General features: G+C 39.3%; 1 protein-coding gene across 1 annotated transcript in view; it reads right to left on the reverse strand.

Annotated features, from left to right (window-relative positions):
- Nucleotides 1–18,855, reverse strand: part of PTPRZ1 (protein tyrosine phosphatase receptor type Z1) — a 122,069-nt gene extending 103,214 nt beyond the window's left edge. The window contains exons 1-2 of the mRNA XM_041405332.1: nucleotides 18,537–18,855; nucleotides 18,053–18,319 (exon numbers count right to left, since the gene is read on the reverse strand). Of these exons, the coding sequence (XP_041261266.1) occupies nucleotides 18,053–18,319; nucleotides 18,537–18,855 (586 nt within the window). The remainder of the gene's footprint in view (nucleotides 1–18,052; nucleotides 18,320–18,536) is intronic.
- Between the last annotated feature and the right edge of the window lie 653 nt (nucleotides 18,856–19,508).

Below are 19,508 nucleotides of genomic sequence, written 5' to 3' on the forward strand. Positions count from 1 at the left end.
GTCTCAGCCTTAATAACAGATATACTGTGTGCATATATATATATTTTATGTACAAATATGCATATATGTGGCTATGTCACAAAGGCTAGCAAAGAAAAGCAAATTGAAGTCCTAAGGGGGAACAGGATGAAATAATCAGCACAATGTAACAAACCACTATGACATCAATGGCCACATTTAAAATGGATAAATGGCCCAGCAGGACAAAGCTTAGAGTAACACTGCTGGTGCAAATCTGAAAAGTACCTCTTGAACACAAACAAGCCAAATCCTTTCTTCTAATATGCACAGCAGACAGGTTACCCAGTGAACAGCAGATGAGTCATTAAAGAGTGATGATGGCACCATAATTCAAATTGACACTCAAGGAACAGCATGGGTGGCAAAATAGTACAATGACACCTACATTTAGTAATTAAATGCACAGTCTTTTTAAAGAGTTCCCCAAAATAAAAATATTTCCAGTTTAAATAGCAATGCAACATTTCTTCCAATTGTCTACTAATTTTCCAGAAAGCAAAATGGTTATAAGATCCAAGAGGACATGGCAAAATCTTGTGATGCACTGAGGTTTCACTTAATCAGATTAGGTAAGACTGTGGTTTCAAGAAATTCAAAGAGCTCTAACAGGCAAGGAAAATGTGTAACATTGCCAAATGATGATTAGCTTTGACAGAAGTAGCAGCAAAAAGTAATTTTAAAAAGCACAGAAAAAAGCTCCTGCTTTTACTTTGTTGGGTTTCTAATTAATTTTATCAGCTGATAGCACAGACCAGGGCATCTGGACAGCTAAATTAAGTTCTTCATTCAATCTACAGCTGGAGTCCATGCCTCAATTTGGAAATATTTGAGAAATGGTGAAGAACAAATATTATTGCCCCTTAAAACAAACCATCAGTGTGGTTTCATCTGGAAAACTGCATTCTGTACTGAACTTGCCTTCTTGAAAACAACTAAGCACAATAACATGGGAGAGAGGGAACATTGATGAAAGTGGCCACAGAAAAGTTCTAGATAAGGAGAAGGAAAAATTTAAGAATGCTTGTTTGTAAAGAAAACAAATATAAAGAGTAATGAATGTTGCGAAGATGAAAACGGAACTTCTGTTCCCCTCTCTTTGGAAGAACAAGAACACCTGGGGTCATTAATGAGGAGGCCGAAAGTAAAAAAAACAGTGAAAGGATTCACTTTATTCACATCTGTCTAGGCAATTATCACTGCAAGAAACTGCTCAGGATAACCGTTAAATGAGGACTGAAATAACTGTAAGGATATCAGGAATACTTGGTCTTATCACAACACATTTTAAAAGGTAGCACAGATGAGAAATATGAGAAAAGATTGGGGAGTATTTAACTTCTACCTACTGTATGATTTCACACCCATTCTTCTGAAACCTCTGGAGTGGCCTCTGTCACACAAAACTGAATTCAGAGATGACCCAACATGGCCATTCCTACTACTTGCATACCACACATGAATGATGCATGGTATTTGAAACAGTGGCAGCATTTTGCCTAGATAAAATACAAGTACTATTTAAACTTAAAATAATTATCACTTACTGTTCTGTGATAGACAATTTACTTTTATGTCCAGGTAAACAATGAAGTTAACTTTCAGAGGATTGCTGGAGAAAGTGATATGACTGACTCTTCCCTTGCTTCAATTCACAGGAGTATGTCCCTAAATGCCCTTTAGCAATGTGCCCCTTAGATCTCTGAAATTCTATCAGGGAAGCAAAACATGACTGTGAAGTGAAATACCTAACAGAAGGAAAAACCTCAGATCCATCAGATGCAGCTACCTTATAGAACTGGGATCACATGATGCTTACTTTTGTGTTGCAATCTTTGTTCAGAGAGCAAATGCTGGTTTTAGACAACTGTCTTTCACTACTGTCTTTCACTACCCAAGTAAAAGAATAGGGTAGAGCAGATTTTGGCCTAACCAACACTGCAGAGTACACTCTTTATGCTGTGGACAAGAGCATTTTCAATGATTTCTCACTGTACAGTTCAACACAATTACTCTATAAAGTTTTATTTAGGTGACTATTATTGTTAATATTGCTTTTCCCCCTGAACAGTTTCCAGAAATTCTGCTTTATCCAATTGTGCTTGATGTGGAGAACCAAGAGAATAGCCTGATCTGGCCATTGATCCCTATTTCCTCTGTAGAAAACATCTGAGATACTCCCTAACAGTATACCTTTGCCTATGCTCTTTTGTTTCAACTTTTAAGGAAATCCTTGCTGCTATTGTCTGCTCCTATGGAGGAAGAAAACTTAAATTTCCAGTAAAAATGCAAGCCATAACAGTACTTAAGTGTTTTTCCTCTGGCTGGATGAGATTATGTTGCTGTTTACACTGTGATTGTCCACCAATGGTCTTCTCTCTTACACCTTGAGCAGCTACCATGTTTCCCATTACAGTTTTAATGTCCACATCTCCACTGGTGGACACACACAGGGCACAGTACTTCTTATGAAAATAATTTTGTGAATTTACAGCTCTTAAATTGGATTGGGGTAAGTACCCAGTGTCCTTGCTGTCTTAATTCAGAGCTCTGCATTGCAAGATCTGTCTCTTCCCACTGTAAAGCTGTTGGGTAATGACATTTTCAACAAAGGCCAAGAAATGTAGTTACAATGCTCTCTAAATGCAGCTTCATGCAACAATAAGGGAAATCTATTTAGCTAACACTGGTAATGTGGAAACTGTTCAAGTAGCACTTGATAGGTATTGCAAAAAAACCTTGCATGAATAACAAACTGTTAATTTTCTTACATTATTGTATTTATTGGTTTTAACCTTGTCGTCCTTCTCATCATCAAACACAAGCCATCCCTCATACAAATCTACCTTTAATCTCTGGAAATATTCTGCAGCAGATTAATTAAGATATGAAGCAGAAATATCTTTCACTAGCTGAAGGAGATGAAGCTGAGACATGTATTAGTCAATATTTCAAATGAAATCTTTACTGAATAGCCAAATAAATATAGGTTGCCTAATGATACTTCTCCTAGTATTTGTACTGTAATTTCATTTAAACACAGGGAAAAACCACCAAATGTTACATTATTTATTTTAATAAAGACAAAAGAGAAATATAGTTTCAATCATTTTATTCTTACCACAGCTATAAGCTGTACCACACAAAACCATTTTGTCTGAGGTGGAGGACTAGACTTGAATTCTTGTTATGTCCTCTGATGGCCGATACAACTCTTTGGAAAAAATTCCACATTTGCTCAAACCTCTCTCTGCCTATCAGGTGTGCTGGCCAGTCCTGCCCAAGCAGAACTCCCACCACAGCCAGGAAGCCAGCGAGGAGAAGCACAGCTGGACTCCCATTCCTAAAGAAGCACAGGAAGAATTAACTCAGCTGCCCATGGCTGAATGCAGGTAATGAGTCCTGATAGCTGTGGCATTTTCATGATTCTACATGCCCATGTAGAGATTCTAAATTACTGCAGGACTTTTTCCCCTTTGTTTCAGAGATGTATCCATTCTTCAGCTAACTGTTAAATTTTTATGCCCCTTTACAGATGAATGATGTATTTTGATTGTAGCAGGTGACCAGCATTCAGCTCTTTCAAAGAGAAACCCTTATGAAACAAAGTCCAGCTCTGATTAAGTTGACTATCTGAATTCAAAGCATGTCTTGACTGCTTTCCATGAAAACAACTGATCCTTTTCATGGGCTAAGGCCATTGTAACTTCCTCTACACATTGAACAGATTACCATGGACACAAATTCAGACTCCTTCCATTCACACAAGGTCCCTGAAAATTTACATAAGTCTGCAGAGAAAACAGGCAGCCAAGCTTTCAGTGACATGAATATTGTGATGAGAGTTTCAAACAATACATACTTTAATCTCCTAAAATATAGTTTACAGTAAAAAACCTGAAAATTAGTTGAACAGCAAGGAAAACTAGTATTTTGGGTAACTGTCTAAAACGATCTTTTAAAATAAACAATCACTATCCAACTACTTTAGACCAAGTAGCTGCAAAATTTAAACAGTTTGGAATATCCTATGAACAATAAAATACTAGTCTGTTATGCCATAATAGTGAACTTTTTATGTCAAAAAATTACACTGCAAGTCACAGCAGTACAACTGTCAGACATAAACCCAAATGAAGATGCAATCCCTTCTTTTTGACCAATAAGATGTCCTTAATGCAGTCTGGCTTGGCTGACCCTGCCAGAACTAGACTTACATTCTGTTCTCCTCAGACCCTTTTTTTTGTTTTGGTCTATGAGACATCACTGCAATTTTACATTCAAGAACTCTGAAAGAGGAGAGGCCAGGAAAAGGCCTTCCAGATACTGGATTTACTGTAACTCTGTTAATATAGCATTATTAGAAATTATTTTTTTTTAAATTATGTTGGGAGAGTCAAGACTTCCAAATTAAAATACTCCTACTGTAGGACTTTGTGCACTTAAATGACATGAATCCTTTTCAAAATGTTTCCCTGTAAAGCAGCAATACACTTGCTGGTTTCACATACCCCTTGAGGAGAAAATCAGATCTCTAGGAGGAATCTGGATTGGTCCTGTTGGGCTAACCTTCTGGCCAAGGGTGTGTTACAGCATGAAGGTCAGTGTCTTACCTGAACAATCTCTTACTCCAAAGGCACTGAGGAATGCACAGTATGTCCAAAATGCTACAGTTCATATTTCTGAGTTTATTGTCATCTAATCTTCAGTCTTCCACACCTCTGAATCCATCTAGGGCTAACTGACATCACATCTTCCTTCCCCAAAACCCTCTCTCTGCTGGTTTCCAAACCTTTTTCACCAGCTTCTGCACCTAAAAAACCTTTCCTATGACTCTGCTATGCACAAGTGGAGGAATTTTCAATAATGAATTATGTATTTGTGCGGTTTTTCCTAACAGAATCACACTGAGGTTTTAAACTGAACAATATTTTCATAGTAATGACCTTTCCATCTAACAGTACTCATGGGGTTTAATGAAAGGAAATGCTTTCCTTTATCTGGAGCCTATTTTTTAAAGCATAAGGATAATTACAAATGGAAGAGATCTCTCTTTTGTATTTAAGGACTGAAATTTTACAGAGTTCAGAGTTAATTGCTAGTTTCTTTGACAAGTCCTGAGTACTTTTAAGTCAGACTACCACATAACAGTTTTAATTGTAAAGCTCCTTCTCTCCCTTACACACCCAAGCCTCTCTAAAAGAAACTGTAGCTCCATTAAAGAAACAGAAAGTGTTGCCACAGATTTTGAGGGGATCAAGTTCAGGTATGATCTGAGAGTACAAAAATTCATTATCTAAAACATCTTCAAATACATTGAACACAATTTCCACAAATGAACTGAAATAAATTTTTCTCTTACCTCATTCTCCTTTAAAGCAAAGTACCTGCTATGCTCTAAATTATCTGCTTATCCTGATACATGGTATAAGAATGATTTCCAAACAATAAAATACATTTCTTAGTAAATAAAAATAGAAAATTTAGTAAGAGGCATTGGCGTTCAACCATTTATTCTGTGTGTGAGAGAATTCTAGAATTCTTAAACTGAAATCAATAATCATGCATGCATATATATGTAGTAACATCTGTCTGGGGCTTCAGTGATAATCTTGAAGTTGTACCTTAAGTTCTACTCTGAAAATTCATCTGGAAAGAAATCAAGTATCTTGACACTCATCTGAAAAAGATGACCTTTCTTAGTCCATAAATACCATATCACTAATAACAAATACATTTCATATATCTACATAGCTTTCTGCAATTCAGTGTTCAATACTTCACACAATATTCTCTGGTACTATGTATCATTAACTTGTAACTTCACTTTTACCACCAGCTTCAAGGGACTTACATCAGAGCAAGCCTTTCCATAGAAAGAAAATAGCTTTTCTGTGAAAAAGCATTATGCAAGTTATATATGGTTTCATTTATAGGAAATGCAAATTTTCCAAGCAAATGTTGATTAGCTGAAGTTATATATAATTTGTGATGAAGATTACTGTCCCTTTCCAAAGCACAGGTTCCTTCATAAGTATACTAAAGCAAAATAAGAAAAGAAAATGAGAAATTAAACTTCCACCACCCACTGTAAGAGACTGGCATATGAAAGAAGCAGGAAGTAAACACTCTCTTTAGAAAAGTAAGGAATATTTCTTGGGGGTGTGCTGACTACATACAACCTGTGCAAGCAGTGCCTTTTCAAAGTTCTCAGGAGGCACATATCATAGGTAACTGAATTCAACAAGAAATAATAACAGCATCAAAGTCTGCCTTAGAAAAGAAGTTCTAATCTTCATCCCAAAGGAGCATCTTTGGTCCTTGAATGGTTAGAATATAGGGATCAGCATTAACTCTCCCTTTTCTTCTACTCTGAGGCACAACAGGGGAAAGGATCCATCACAGCAGCAATCAAACACAGCTTAGAGCTGAGATTAGAAAGAAAAAAACTAAATATGGTCTAGTCTTCTACTGTAAATTCCAAAATTTACATAAATATATCTTGGCCTTCTTAGGTGATTGTAGCACTATGAAAGGATTGTGGCTTTTATAAATACCTGAAGGAATTCACTTTTGAGGCCAACATGCAGAAGACCAGAGAGTGTGTATCTGCCCGTTTTTATTTCCTCATTGGTAAAACTTACTTCTGGGCTGAAAATCAAAACAAAATCATCATACCTTTCCAAAAGGGGACAAGAGTGTTTGAGCTCTCTTTCCAGAAAAAATGGAATCAGAACTATAGCATGTATGTGAAGACTGAAGTACAAAAAAACCCAGAGCTTTTGTAAAAAAACCCAGAAGTCTTCTGAAAGAAGTTCTTTGTCAAATCAGAATAGGACCCAAAGTTCATTCTGCTGTCTTCTAATCTATTTTCTTCTTCCCTTCCTTTCATTCCTAATTTTTCCTGTTAATTTTGTTGTATTTTGCAGCTTGAAAGTTTAAGCTGTCCATTTAACCTTCCTGCCAACTTTTACTTCATATGCACCTATTTCCAGATTCCTAATGTTTAATTTCCTAATGTTTAATAAGCTGCTCCCAGGCACTAACCACACAAAGGCCAGCGTGCTGCAGGGGCCCAAACCTTCACATGCTGCTGGGGCAGGCCCCTGTGCCACTGATGAACCAATGCTGGCAGGGGCAGAGGGGTGGCTCAGCTGTCAAAGCATCCAGATGCCCTTCCCAGGGCCATGCTGGGAGCTGACCAAGAGCTTCCTTAATGGCCACATTGATTTCTCTGGTCCACTCTTGGTGGCCCTCTCTGTCCCATAGTGACAGACACCTATTTGTGTGCATGCTGGGTGCCAGGTGAGTGCCAAAAGCTTGATTGTGGCAGGAATAAGCTTCTCAGCTCCTATCAAAATGACAGCTAAGGGCAGGTGGTTGCCATCAAATTAACTCCCCAGGGAAAGCAAGCTGTCAGCAGTTAACTGAATGATGGATGAATTGTTCTCTGAGGTCACATATAACTTACAGATCATTTCTCAAACATTTCCTTTTTCTTGTATCAAATCGAAGCTTCGCTTTTCACCTATATATTTGTGCCTCAGCCCACATCTCAGATTAGATTTACATCATTATCTCCCTAGTCCCCAGGGTCTCATTTAGATTTTGTAATTTACCTTAACGGTTGTCTTTTCTCAGAATACTCCTCTTACACTAGTAATTTATAGGTTGAGCCCTGTCATCATCAACAAAGAAAAGTCCCTCATGTCTAACCCACTTTTTTTTTATTAATTGTCACACACTTATTTTCTCAAGGCTTGTCATTATTAATGTTGTCATATTTATATTAAGAGTGAAGGAATATCTTATCTATGCTGAATGCATCTGCAAAATAACACTTTAACATGACTAGGGATTTTTTTTTTTTTTGTAAATAGAGGAAATCCTATTAGTGTTAATCCTGCCTACTATATAGATATGCAATAAAAGAATTTAGGGTACTAATATGGAGAAATCACATTCTGTACTCTGCCTAGTGCATGTTTCCTAGTTTGATGTCAATTAATTGCTAAATCAAGCAGTGATGAAAGGGTTGCATTTTAATTTATCCAGCAGTGCCTTGGCTTATTGCCAAAACAATGGGCTTACTGCTCTTATACAGGCAATATAGTATACATCTATATTAGGATCAAAATTTATTGGTTCACTAAAATTTATATGGTTTCTTATGAACTCTATATTTGTACTCAAAGAAAAGGTAATAACAGAATATAATTGTAGGAAAAAAGATTTTTTTATTTTATTGGTATTTTAATATCTACTTCTAGAAGATAGATAGATGTAGAAGATGTAGAATTAGATACTAAGCTCTTGAGAGGCTACATTGGTGTATGCTCAATAGGTCGTTCTCATGCAAACACTGACTACACCACATTTTTGGCCATGTTTTGGCTATTTTTATACATCAAAGAAAGCAGATGATCATCTTTAATTGGAATCAATCCTCTTAAAATTTGGCTTGCTATATGGTAACTTGTAGCAGTTAATTTTTTTCTAATTTCTTTCTGAGCATGCAAGTCACTTAAACATAGGAGAAGCTCTTGGACACTAGTTCTTACTCTATGTCCTGGTTTGGGCTGGGGTAGAGCTAATTTTTTTCACAGTGGCTGGTATGGGGCTCTGTTTTGGATTTGTGCTGAACACCGGGTTGATAATACAGAGGTGTTTTTGTTGTTGCTGGACAGGGCTTGCACAGAGCCAAGGCCTTCTCTGCTATTTCCTTGCCAGGCTGGCAAGGAAATTGGGGGTGCATGGGAGCTTGGGAGGAGACACAGTCAGAGCAGGTGATCCCAGCTGACCAAAGGGATGTTCCAGACCCTATGACATCATCCTCAGTATACCAAATGGAGGGAAGAAGGAAGAAGGGAGGAATGTTTGGAGTGATGGCATTTGTTTTCCCAAGTCACCACTATGTGCGACGGGGCCCTGCTCTCCTGGGGATGGCTGAACATTTGCCTGCCCACAGGAAAGGTGGGAAAAATTCCTTGTTTAGCCTTGCTTGTGAGTGGGGCTTTTGCTTTCCTTATCAGTCTCCCTTTATCTCAACGCATGACTTTCCTCACCTGTATCCTTCTGATTCTCTCCATGATCCTGCTGACGGGGAGTGAGCAAGTGGCTGCCTGGCGCTTAGCGCTGGCTGGGGTTGAACCACAACACCCCAGTATTGGCCTGCTCTTAGAGACTTATTTGTTGTACAATGTACATCAGAAAATGGTAACACCTAGTAGATGAACATCAAAAATGCTATGGACACACTTTAGAATTGAGCAGAATATTTTTTTTTAATCTTGATCAAAAAGGCACTAGTATGCCTTTTCTCCTGACAATTTCTTTCTTTACTTTATTTAGTTTTTCCATAGGTAATTACAGCTTGTTTCTCTTCTGATTTTCTTCCCATGGAAAACTAGGATACTTATCACAGCCATCATGGAATTCTGGCATGGAGGAAAATGAATGGAGATTTTCTCTTTAAAGCAGCAAGTAGAACATCAGTTTTATTTTACAGAGTGAATGCAACCCAGCCAAGCACATGTTCTTTCATGACTAGAGCCTTGGGTGGATTCTTAAAATAGTACTCATTACAGTTATTGCATCAAAAAGAATTTAGAGCTGTTTTCTGCAATTAAAATAATTGTGAAATTTAGCTGAAACTTATTTCTAAATATTTTTTCTCTAAAAAAAAAACTTAAAGAACTTACTGCCATGCCAGCCTGTCTGTTCCCTGTTACATGCTAAAACTCTTCCTAACACAGTCCTTACAAGGCCAAGGCTCTTAACTCTCTTTCCAATGTTTCTTCACAAAGAGTTATACCAAAGGTCTGTACATTTTGGTGAAAACCAGTAGTCCTGTTTAATCTGTAACACACACTGATGTCCTGTCCATAGAGGCAGCAGTGTGCCATCCTTAGGAAGTGAATAATGTTCAGTGAGGCAGCTTTAGTTTAGGATGTACTCATTATAAATGAAATGTATTATTCCAACCAAATTACCTTTCAGTGTAAGAACATACATTTCTCTTTGGAAATAATAAAGCTCCTTGGAAGTTTTTAGATTACAATGGTCGTTACAGCCTGAATAGCACTGTCAACACTCACTCTTTAACAACTATTTCAATAATTGACTTGTAATATTGCCAACAAATCCACGGAACTTGAGCTGCATGTAGAATTTATAGGATAATCTCAGATATGGATGCTTGCCACAGGCAGTGAGTGACAATTACCCAGAATCTGCTTTGCAGTATTCCCTCCTACCCTCAGAGAAGAACTGTTCTAGAAGAGTAGGATTTTCTGAAGGGAATCTGGCTCACACCCAGATGTGGGGCTGCAAAAGAGAAGGAGGAGAATGGGAGTGCATACAGTTCCTTGTGAGGAGGGAGAAGAGTGGCTGAAGGCCAACCTCAAAGGCCAAGGCAGCGTGGAAGTGTGGGTAAGTGGGCAGGAGGTGGCGTCTCTTTCTTCCCTCTACCCATCACTGCTCCTCCTTTTTTTCTCCCTCTCTTCTTCACTTCTTCCTGTTTCTCTCTTTCCCTTTTTTTTTTCTTTTTTTTTTTTTTTTTCCTTTGCTGTTCTTTTCTTTCATTTACTCTCTCATTTGCTCTGGGATTTCTACAAACTGGAAAAGACTAAAGACTCTGGAAACTACCATTAAGTCTCTTCCTCTTGTTAATAGGACCCACCACTTTTCTTATTGTTTCCCCTCACAAGTTATCATTTGCCGGAAGACATCAGAAATCTGGAATGGTCCTTCAATTAATTTTTTAACATATGCTATTTTTTAAAAGAGAGAATACAAAGAAATGTAGGTTTTTATCCACTGTACCTGTGCACTTTAAAACTTTTGTCCATGTCAGTAGTTGGCCTTATGGTAACAACTTAGAAGTCAACATTTATTTCTGAAGTAAAGGTAACAAATGGATTCAGAGCATCACCTCCCTGAAGTCAGAATTGCAGACAGGAATGTGTCAGGACAATGGTAACTGGCAGCAAACACAGAAGCCTGCAGAGTGACCCATGAAGGGACAGTATGGAGGGCATAAGAGTGAAAAGCTGTACATTCAGTCAGCACCAGGCACCACCTAGAAGATGTGGGTTGCAAGACCTTGTGGAACTGAATGGCAGCTAATGGAAAATAGCTGCCAACAGCCACCACCCCTATACCTGTGCTCACATGCTACCTTTGTAGCATGAAGAATGATACATGAAGAAATATACACAGAATATAGAGTATCATTATTTTTATTATCATCAAACATGACACACAGACCCAAGCTTTACTGACTGCTACACATGAGGAAAAGCCAACTTTCAGTGTGTTTCAATGTACTACCAGGCTTCAGAAGAACACCACATTACAGCAATTAGATAAAATAACATCAGTGGCATCACTGTGTATTCAGTGTAATCGTTCCTTTTGTGAGATGTTGGAGCTTTGTTTTACACAGCAAATGCCTACCTGATAGTCCCACCTTTCTCCATGCTGACATTCAGGGACCATGAGGTATGAGATCTTGTTGCAGCCCATAGCTTCAGGGTAGCAGTGGGTCACACAGGGTGAGAACCCCCATTTAGGATTACGATCAGAGACAATCCACCACTAGATAAATGTTCAGATCAGCTGTTTTAACTCATATTTTCAGGTTAAATGTCCATGCAGTCTTCCCTAAGTGAAGCCATACACCATTATGAAGGCTGTGCACAGGCTGAAAGGGCTCCCTTTCACACCCAAAGCAGCACACCTCGGCTGCTCACACGCCCGTGTGCACACTGTGCTATGTCTGCACCTCGCATGCATGCAGTACTTTTGTTCCTGAACCAATGTCAGAAAGTTTGGGTATATCATCTCAGCTTTGCAGAAAGCAAACAAGCAAAGAAGGTAAAATGACGTGCTCGAGTTGATACTGCCAGGTTCATTTCCAAGGTCTCATGGTTTTCAGCTGCCTATTGAACCATCAGAACACAGCAGGTCTCCAGGTGAACGCTTCTCCTCACCTCAAAGTGCTGCCTGGCGCTGACACAGCACGAGGGGCTGCACCAGGGATGCCAGGGAACTGCAAACAGAGCTGCCTTCACATGTGCCTTGGGTCCTCAGAGGCTGCAGAGGCTCCCTGCACAACCTCCTCACAGTGGGACACTGCCACCTGTGACTTTGAGTCAACCTTTTTACTCTTCAAAGAGCTTCAGAAATGAACGTACTCATGTTCACACAAAATACCTTTGAGTTAAGTATCACTAGCTCTACCTTACAGATGTAGAACCTAGACAGACCTCTTCAATACCTCTTTGAAAACTGGTACCCATAGGAACAGCTAGAAAAGATGACAAATTGCTGCTTCACCAACTAAACTGCTTTTTATATTAACGTATTACTTTTTCTTAGCAGTAATACCCATTTTCTCTGTCCTCTCAGCCTCTCTTTCTGTACGCTATTAGCTTCTCTTTCTGTATGCTATTTTATTTCTAAATTCCTTAGAGCAGGTGTCATATTCCTGCTCTGTGTTCATATGGTACATCATGCAATGAAACCCTGGTCACTGACAGATGCACGTAAATGTTGTCAATACATAAATAATAAATGGTAGAAATTCCCTGATTATACAGCATCTCCACATGTCAGTTTTACCTGAGATCTCTTTTTTTTTTAAATATCCAACACATATAAAAACCCAGTTAAAGGATTCATATCTGTGCATGCAATGAAATAAACATATTGCATGCAATGAAATAAATACATTGTGTATTTTAAATGGCTGTGTTTCCAATAACCAGTTATAAATTTCCCTAATGTTTGTAAAATTTTGGAAGCGTACTAGTACTGCATCAATAGACACAGTGCTAACATTTAATCCCTCAGTGGAAAGCTTATGGACAATTAGAGAGGGAGACCTCTTCTCCCTCATTTTACTTGGATGTAAATTTATTTTATTATGATATAAACCCATTACAATAAAATTTGCTCTTTCAAGAAGCAACCTGTAGCATTTTTCACTTAATCTAACAGCCACTAGGGAAAATTTATTATGCAATTAATCAAAGTAAGTAAAAGTTCCTGAAGATGCCTCCAACAGGTGCTTATTATATGCAGGTGACAGCAGTACAGTAGCTTAAAAAGACCCCATCATCCTTAAAAGCAGAGTCTTTTTAGAATGCATTTTTATTTTCTTAAAATGTTCTTATTTTCTCTCTTCTACACATTAATAAGTGAGTTGTTTGAGGAAGAGTAAAAAGTTTACAAGCAAATACCAGACTGCTTTATACCTAAGAACCTGCTTAATTTTAATGATTTCATTAAAAATTGAGTAGGTTAGGAAAACAGTTTGGTGGATGGCATTGCTAAAGCCACAACAAGCATTAGTCAAGCACAGGAGATAGACTCACATGTTTTCTCTCAGAAAACACCAGAGCAAAAAATGAAGCTTCTAGACTGGGCTAGTTAGTTTAGTTAGTTTCTCTGCAAAGTATTCCTTCTGTTGAACAGAAAACAAGAGGCTTTCAGATACATTTAACACCTATTTTTTTTAAATCACATTTAAGTACCTGTGACAGAACAAGCCAGATTTTCATTAGTTTCACTTCTAGAGCTGTGTCAGAATGTACCCTTATAACTGCATAGGAATTAAAAAAAAGTGAACAAAACATGAAAGCAATAATTCTTCAATTAAGTTTTATCTTCAGACTGTAAGCACATGCAACTGCAGACCTCCTTGGACTTTCACAGTCATTTATGCTACACAGAAATACTGAAATGACTTCAAATTGAGTTTTGGAAGGAGCAACAGCAAATCTTCCTCTGGCTCTCTGCCATGACACTGTATTTCACAGTTTGCTGCTGTTCTGTCACTGAATCTCTCCAGTTTAAGTGATGCATTTATTTCCTGCTCTGGAGTGATCAAAGCTTTCCCATGTAAGACAGAACATTATAATTGCCAATTTTAAAGGGTTTTAGGAAGTTGCTTCATAGATTTAAAATCATTAGCAACAGACTTAGTGCTCATCTAGTGAGATATATTCTAAGTCTAACACAAGCATTAATTAATTATAGGTTTGACTAAGCCTTTAAGGTTTTGACTATTCTGGCAGCAGCATAACATGCTTCACCTCAGCTGAAAGCCTTGGAGATGAGGGGCTTTAGGGAAGCTCAGGGAAATGCATCTGCTGTCTCTATGCCATCTAAAGCATCTGATTTGCTACAAAAAGGAGCACATGCTGTGTTTTCTTCCAGGGCACTGCACAGTTGGTCATTCAGCTGCCATACCTGCCTGTGGCAGAAAAACCTCCTGTTATTCCAGCAGGGGTGGTGCAAATGCACATGCTCCTTACACAGACTAATGACACAGCTACAGGCTTTTCTGGGAGAGTTACAATGCACTTTTGTGCCTAACTGGTTCACCTTCTGCAACACAACAAAAGCAGCAACTTGTCCAAGACTGAAAGATTCAGTGACTTCATGGGTGCAGGATAAGCAGATGACTATTCAGAGATGCCCAGAACACCTAGATAAGCACCAGAATGAGCACCTGACCAGGAGATAACAGTAGCATTCTTCATCAGGGTTCAAAACTACAGGAGACAACAGAAATCCTGATGGTTTTACATGGGATAGGAGCTAGATAGAGGCAGGGTGTGGAATTCCATGTATCACTACTTTTATGACAGACACAACCCAGCATGGGCCAACTGCTGACCCAAGCCTTTAAACCAACCTACAGAAGGTATTTTCTTGCCCACTGCCCATCGCAGAGCGGCCCTTCCAGCAGTTCAGGCTGCCAAATGCACATTTGTGTCCATTCCAGTAGAGAGATCCCTACTGCAGCCACAGAGTGACAGTGGTGTGGGGGTGTAGAGGGAAAAGATAGCAAGGAGCCACAGCAGAAGAGGAGACCAGGGATTTGCTGCTCAGGATTTGCTGCTCACACACAGCAGCAGCTGCTGCTCTGGAGCAGGGTAGCAGGGGTGCAGTGAAGAAGAGAGGGCAAAGATGTAGTCTAGCACATGGAAATGCTACACTCAACCACCTTATCCCACCCATTGGACTGGATAGTTTGGTTTCCTCTTTCAAACTTTTCTACAATTCAGATCTTCAGCCTGGTACAGATCAGCAGTGTTGCCCATCCCCAGCTGCTGTGCTCTGTCATACTGTGGATCACATTGCCCTCCACAGCTCTGGTTCAAATCTCACTATGTGGGAAATGTTTAGGATTGCCATCTCCTGTTTCTTTGGCAAATATTGTATTATTAGATGATGATGGAAAGTGTCCAGTATCAGCATCATATAGCTGGTTTAGGGGTAGTAAGATCAACAGTTGTGAATTCCACATATCTAGCCATCTAAACAAGATGTGTCAGCATAATTATTCCCAATATGTGTCCCTGAGAAGCATGTCCCAGTTAGTTATCCTTTTCACATTTTGATCTTTATTTTACCAGTCAAGCTTCCATGTCCCAGTAAAGGGCATGCTGGCTGCTGTGAGTCCCAGTCTATGCACACCCAGCATTTTGAGTTCCACTGCAAGATGATGAAACATCGTTGGTTTAATCATACTCAGAGTAGGTTGAATTTCCTGTTGCTTTCAACTGAACAGCAGATTTCAGGGTTACATGTGTTTTGAAAAGCTCTTGCACATCCAAGAATTATTTAACTAAGCAAACCATGAAGCAAACCATGAAAACCTGTATTACAGTTTTTTTCAAATGCACTCTTTACAATTGTGATAGAATATGTAGATCATATTAGAAAAAGCTGATTAACTCATATTACCTTATTCACCAAAACAAGGACTTGATTTTCTTGTTGCTCCATATACAGTTTCCTGTATTTCACTTGACTGCACGTAATCTGAAACTATTTCTTTTTCATCACTGTCTTATTAGCTTCAGCAGATTTAGCTGAACCTGTCTTCTTCCATTTAGCAGGGCAATAAGGATATTTTTAATCTGCTCTAAAGTGCACTTGCAATATGTTTTACTATGATTAATCTCTTTTTCTACAGTAAATTGATAGTTGCAAAATGTAATTGGGTCATGTAAGATTGACACATATTCCTAACAATAGGCCATATCTGTTCCTATTATCATTTTTCAAAGAAACACAGAATCCTTAATGTTGGAAAAGACCTCTAAGCTGCTCCAGTCCAACCATGAAGTTGGACCATCATATCCCCTAGTGCCACCTCCACATGTTTTTTTTTCAACACTCCCAGGAGCAACACTCCCTGGGCAGCCTGTTTCAATGCCTGATCACCCTTTCACTGAAGATGTTTTTTCTAATATCTAATCTAAACCCTTGTTTCCATGAGGACAGCCACTGCTCAGATAAATCATTGGAAGATTTTGCGTCACAGTCTTATCACTCACACAAAAAGTTTGGAACTTCCCATACAGAAGAGATGGCTACTGCCACATGGAAACATACTTTGTCTGCTGATTCATGCATTACAAACCCCACTGTGGATTGCAAAAACCAGAAAATACTGAAAAGACTCAGATTAAAGGATATCTTTGCATAATCCTCAGGAATTTTTCATGGAGGTATTTTTCGCTAATGGATTAAATGAATAATTTCTAGTCTAAGTATTCCTGGAAGAATTGTGTTGAATGTAATACTGTCTTGACACTGGTCAAATACATAAACAACTTCTAAACACAGAAATCTTTTCTATCTCTCATCAAGATATACCAAAATATACACCTTTCAAGCTGATTAGGAGACAGTGCAGAAAATAAAACTCACAGAGAAACAAAATAAAGAATTTACATTTTTTACCTAGTGTTTGGTTAGTTCTAATACATATTGATTTATGTTTGCTTTATTTTTTACCATATGGAGAAAGCAGAAAGCAAAACAGAAATCCTTTTTTCTTCATCCCAAATAAAGGAGGAGGAACAAACAGGGAAAAAGAATTGCATCAGGTATGCAAGAATTACACTTTAAAAGGGGTGCAGAAACCAGGCAAGGAGAACCCTGACAAAATTGCTGGAGTAATTTTATGTGAGTAAACTACCATGTAACTGCCTACTTCTTTGGCAAAATGTGCATGTAGTGAGAAATGAGGCTGACAGAGAGGCCAAACCATTTATATGAGAATATGAGAGGTGGACGTGGAGAGGACTAACGAGTAATGGGCAGATGAGCCTGAGAATACTCTCAGAATTCAGCCAATGCAAAATTTGACACTGAAATAAAATTAAATCTCCTATGGTTGTATCAGGTGTGAGAGTGAGAACACTGCCAGTTCTCTAAGATTTTCAATTGGCTAGTGTTTTAACTCTGCCTCTAGCCCCCGATGTCATACAGCCACATGAGCAATTTAAAATACTTTCCTTTAAAGGAGGTTTCTTACCTTATATTTCTATAGGTAATCTTATTTAAAACAGCAAATGGTCAACAGCCTCAAAAAAAAAAAAATAAAACTCAAAATATAAATTTTTAAGTCTCATGATTTTATACTGTATTTACCATATATAGCCTCCTATTTATATTTTTCTTTTACTGTACGTATTTTGAAATGCTGAGAGGTGCTTGAGATGCTAAGTGAGCACTCAGTACCTCAGCTTACAAATGTACCAGTCCATCATGAGGAATGACTGGTTTGTGTTGTTTTGGTGGGCAGCTGACTGGCACAGCCAGATGCACACTGCTCAGTTTTCTTTTTTTTTTTTTTTCACAGTTTGAAACTGTGCCGTGCTACCCACTGACAGGAACTCCTAGATCATTGACAGGGTTCTCTCCTGCTCCAGGTGCCACAGGCTCTTATAAAACATAGTGTTCTACAATTACAAGAAAAATAAAAAAAAAAAACCACCAGAAAAACAGGTTGGCCTTTTGCTCCCATATTGGAAACACTTTTCAGAATTCCACTATTGTAATCACAGAATCACAGAATGACTAGACTGGAAGAGACCTTCAAGCTCATTGAGTCCAACCCATGTCCTAACACCTCAAGTAAACCATGGCACTGAGTGCCACATCCAATCTTTTTTTAGACACATCCGGGGATGGTGACTCCATCATCTCCCTGGGCAGGTCCTCCTACCTTCCAACAGATCGACACATGCTCCCAGCTTAGTGTTGTCTGCAGATTTACTAATGAGAGAATGAAAACCCTCATCCATGTCATCAATAAAGATACTGAACAGAACTGGCCCCAGCACAGACCCCTCAGGGACACCACTGATGAGCAGCCACCAGCTGGATGCAGCACTGCTCACCAGCACTCTCTGGGCCCAGCCGTCTAGCCAGATCCTGACCCAGCAGAGTGCTCCTGTCCAAGCCATGGGCTGCCGGCTTTTCCAGGAGTATGCTGTGGGAGACAGAACCAAAGGCCTTGCTGAAGTCCAAACAGACAACATCCACAGCCTTTCCTGCATCCACTGGGCAGGTCACTTGGTCATAAAAGGAGATCAGGTTGGTCAGACACAACCTACCCTTCCTAAACCCATGCTAGCTGGGTCTGATACCCTGGCCATGCTGTAAGTGCTGTGTGATTACACTCAGAATAAACTGTTCCATCACCTCACCAAGTACTGAGGTCAGGCTAACTGGCCTATAATTATCAGGCTCCTCCTTCTCACCCTTTTTGTGAATGGGCATCACATTGGCCAGCTTCCAGTCATCTGGAACCTCACCAATGAGCCAGGACTGTTGGTAAATGATGGAGAGCGGCTTTGCAAGCTCATCTGCCAGCTCCCTCATCACCCTGGGATGGATCCCATCTGGTCCCATAGATTTATGAACATCCAAGCAGCTCAGCAGTTCTCTGACTGCCTCCTCCTGGATAACAGGGGGACCATTCTGCTCCCTGGCACCATCTACCAACCCAGGAGGAACAGTTGTCATGAGGACAAGCCATCTTCCCACTAAAGACTGAGGCAAAGAAGGTGTTAAGCACTTCTGCCTTCTCCTCATCTGCAGTTACTGAGTTCCCTCCCATCCATAGAGAACAAAGGTTGGTCTTACCCTTCCTTTTGCCATTAATATATTTGTATAAACATTTTTTATTATCCTTTACAAAAGTTTCCAAATTAAGTTCAAACTGAGCTTTGGCCTCCCTGATTTTTTTCCTACATGCCCTAGCAACCCCCTTAAATACCTCCTGAGAGATCTGACTCTCCTTCCAAAGACAATACACCCTCTTTTTCTTCCTAAGTTCCTTTGAAACCTCATTGCCCATCCAGGCTGGATGTTTGCCTCATCATCTCATCTTTCAGCACACAGGGACAGTCTGCTCTTGTGCCCTCAAGATCTCCATTTTGAAGCATGCCCACCTTTCCTGGACTCCTTTGTTTCTAAGGGCTGCTTCCCAAGGAACTCGGAATAAGTCTCCTAAATAGGCCAAAGTCTGCCCTCCAGAAATCCAATGCAAAAATCTTATTGATCTTCCTCCTGATTTCACCAAATATTGAGAACTCTGTAATTTCATGATTGTTATGCCCCAAGCGGCCTCCAACCACCACATCTCCCACCAGCCCATCTCCATTTGTAGTTCCTCC

Source organism: Onychostruthus taczanowskii, unplaced genomic scaffold (genome assembly GCF_017590055.1).
Source record: "Onychostruthus taczanowskii isolate IOZ18803 unplaced genomic scaffold, ASM1759005v1 scaffold23, whole genome shotgun sequence".
Taxonomy (NCBI): Eukaryota; Metazoa; Chordata; class Aves; order Passeriformes; family Passeridae; genus Onychostruthus; species Onychostruthus taczanowskii.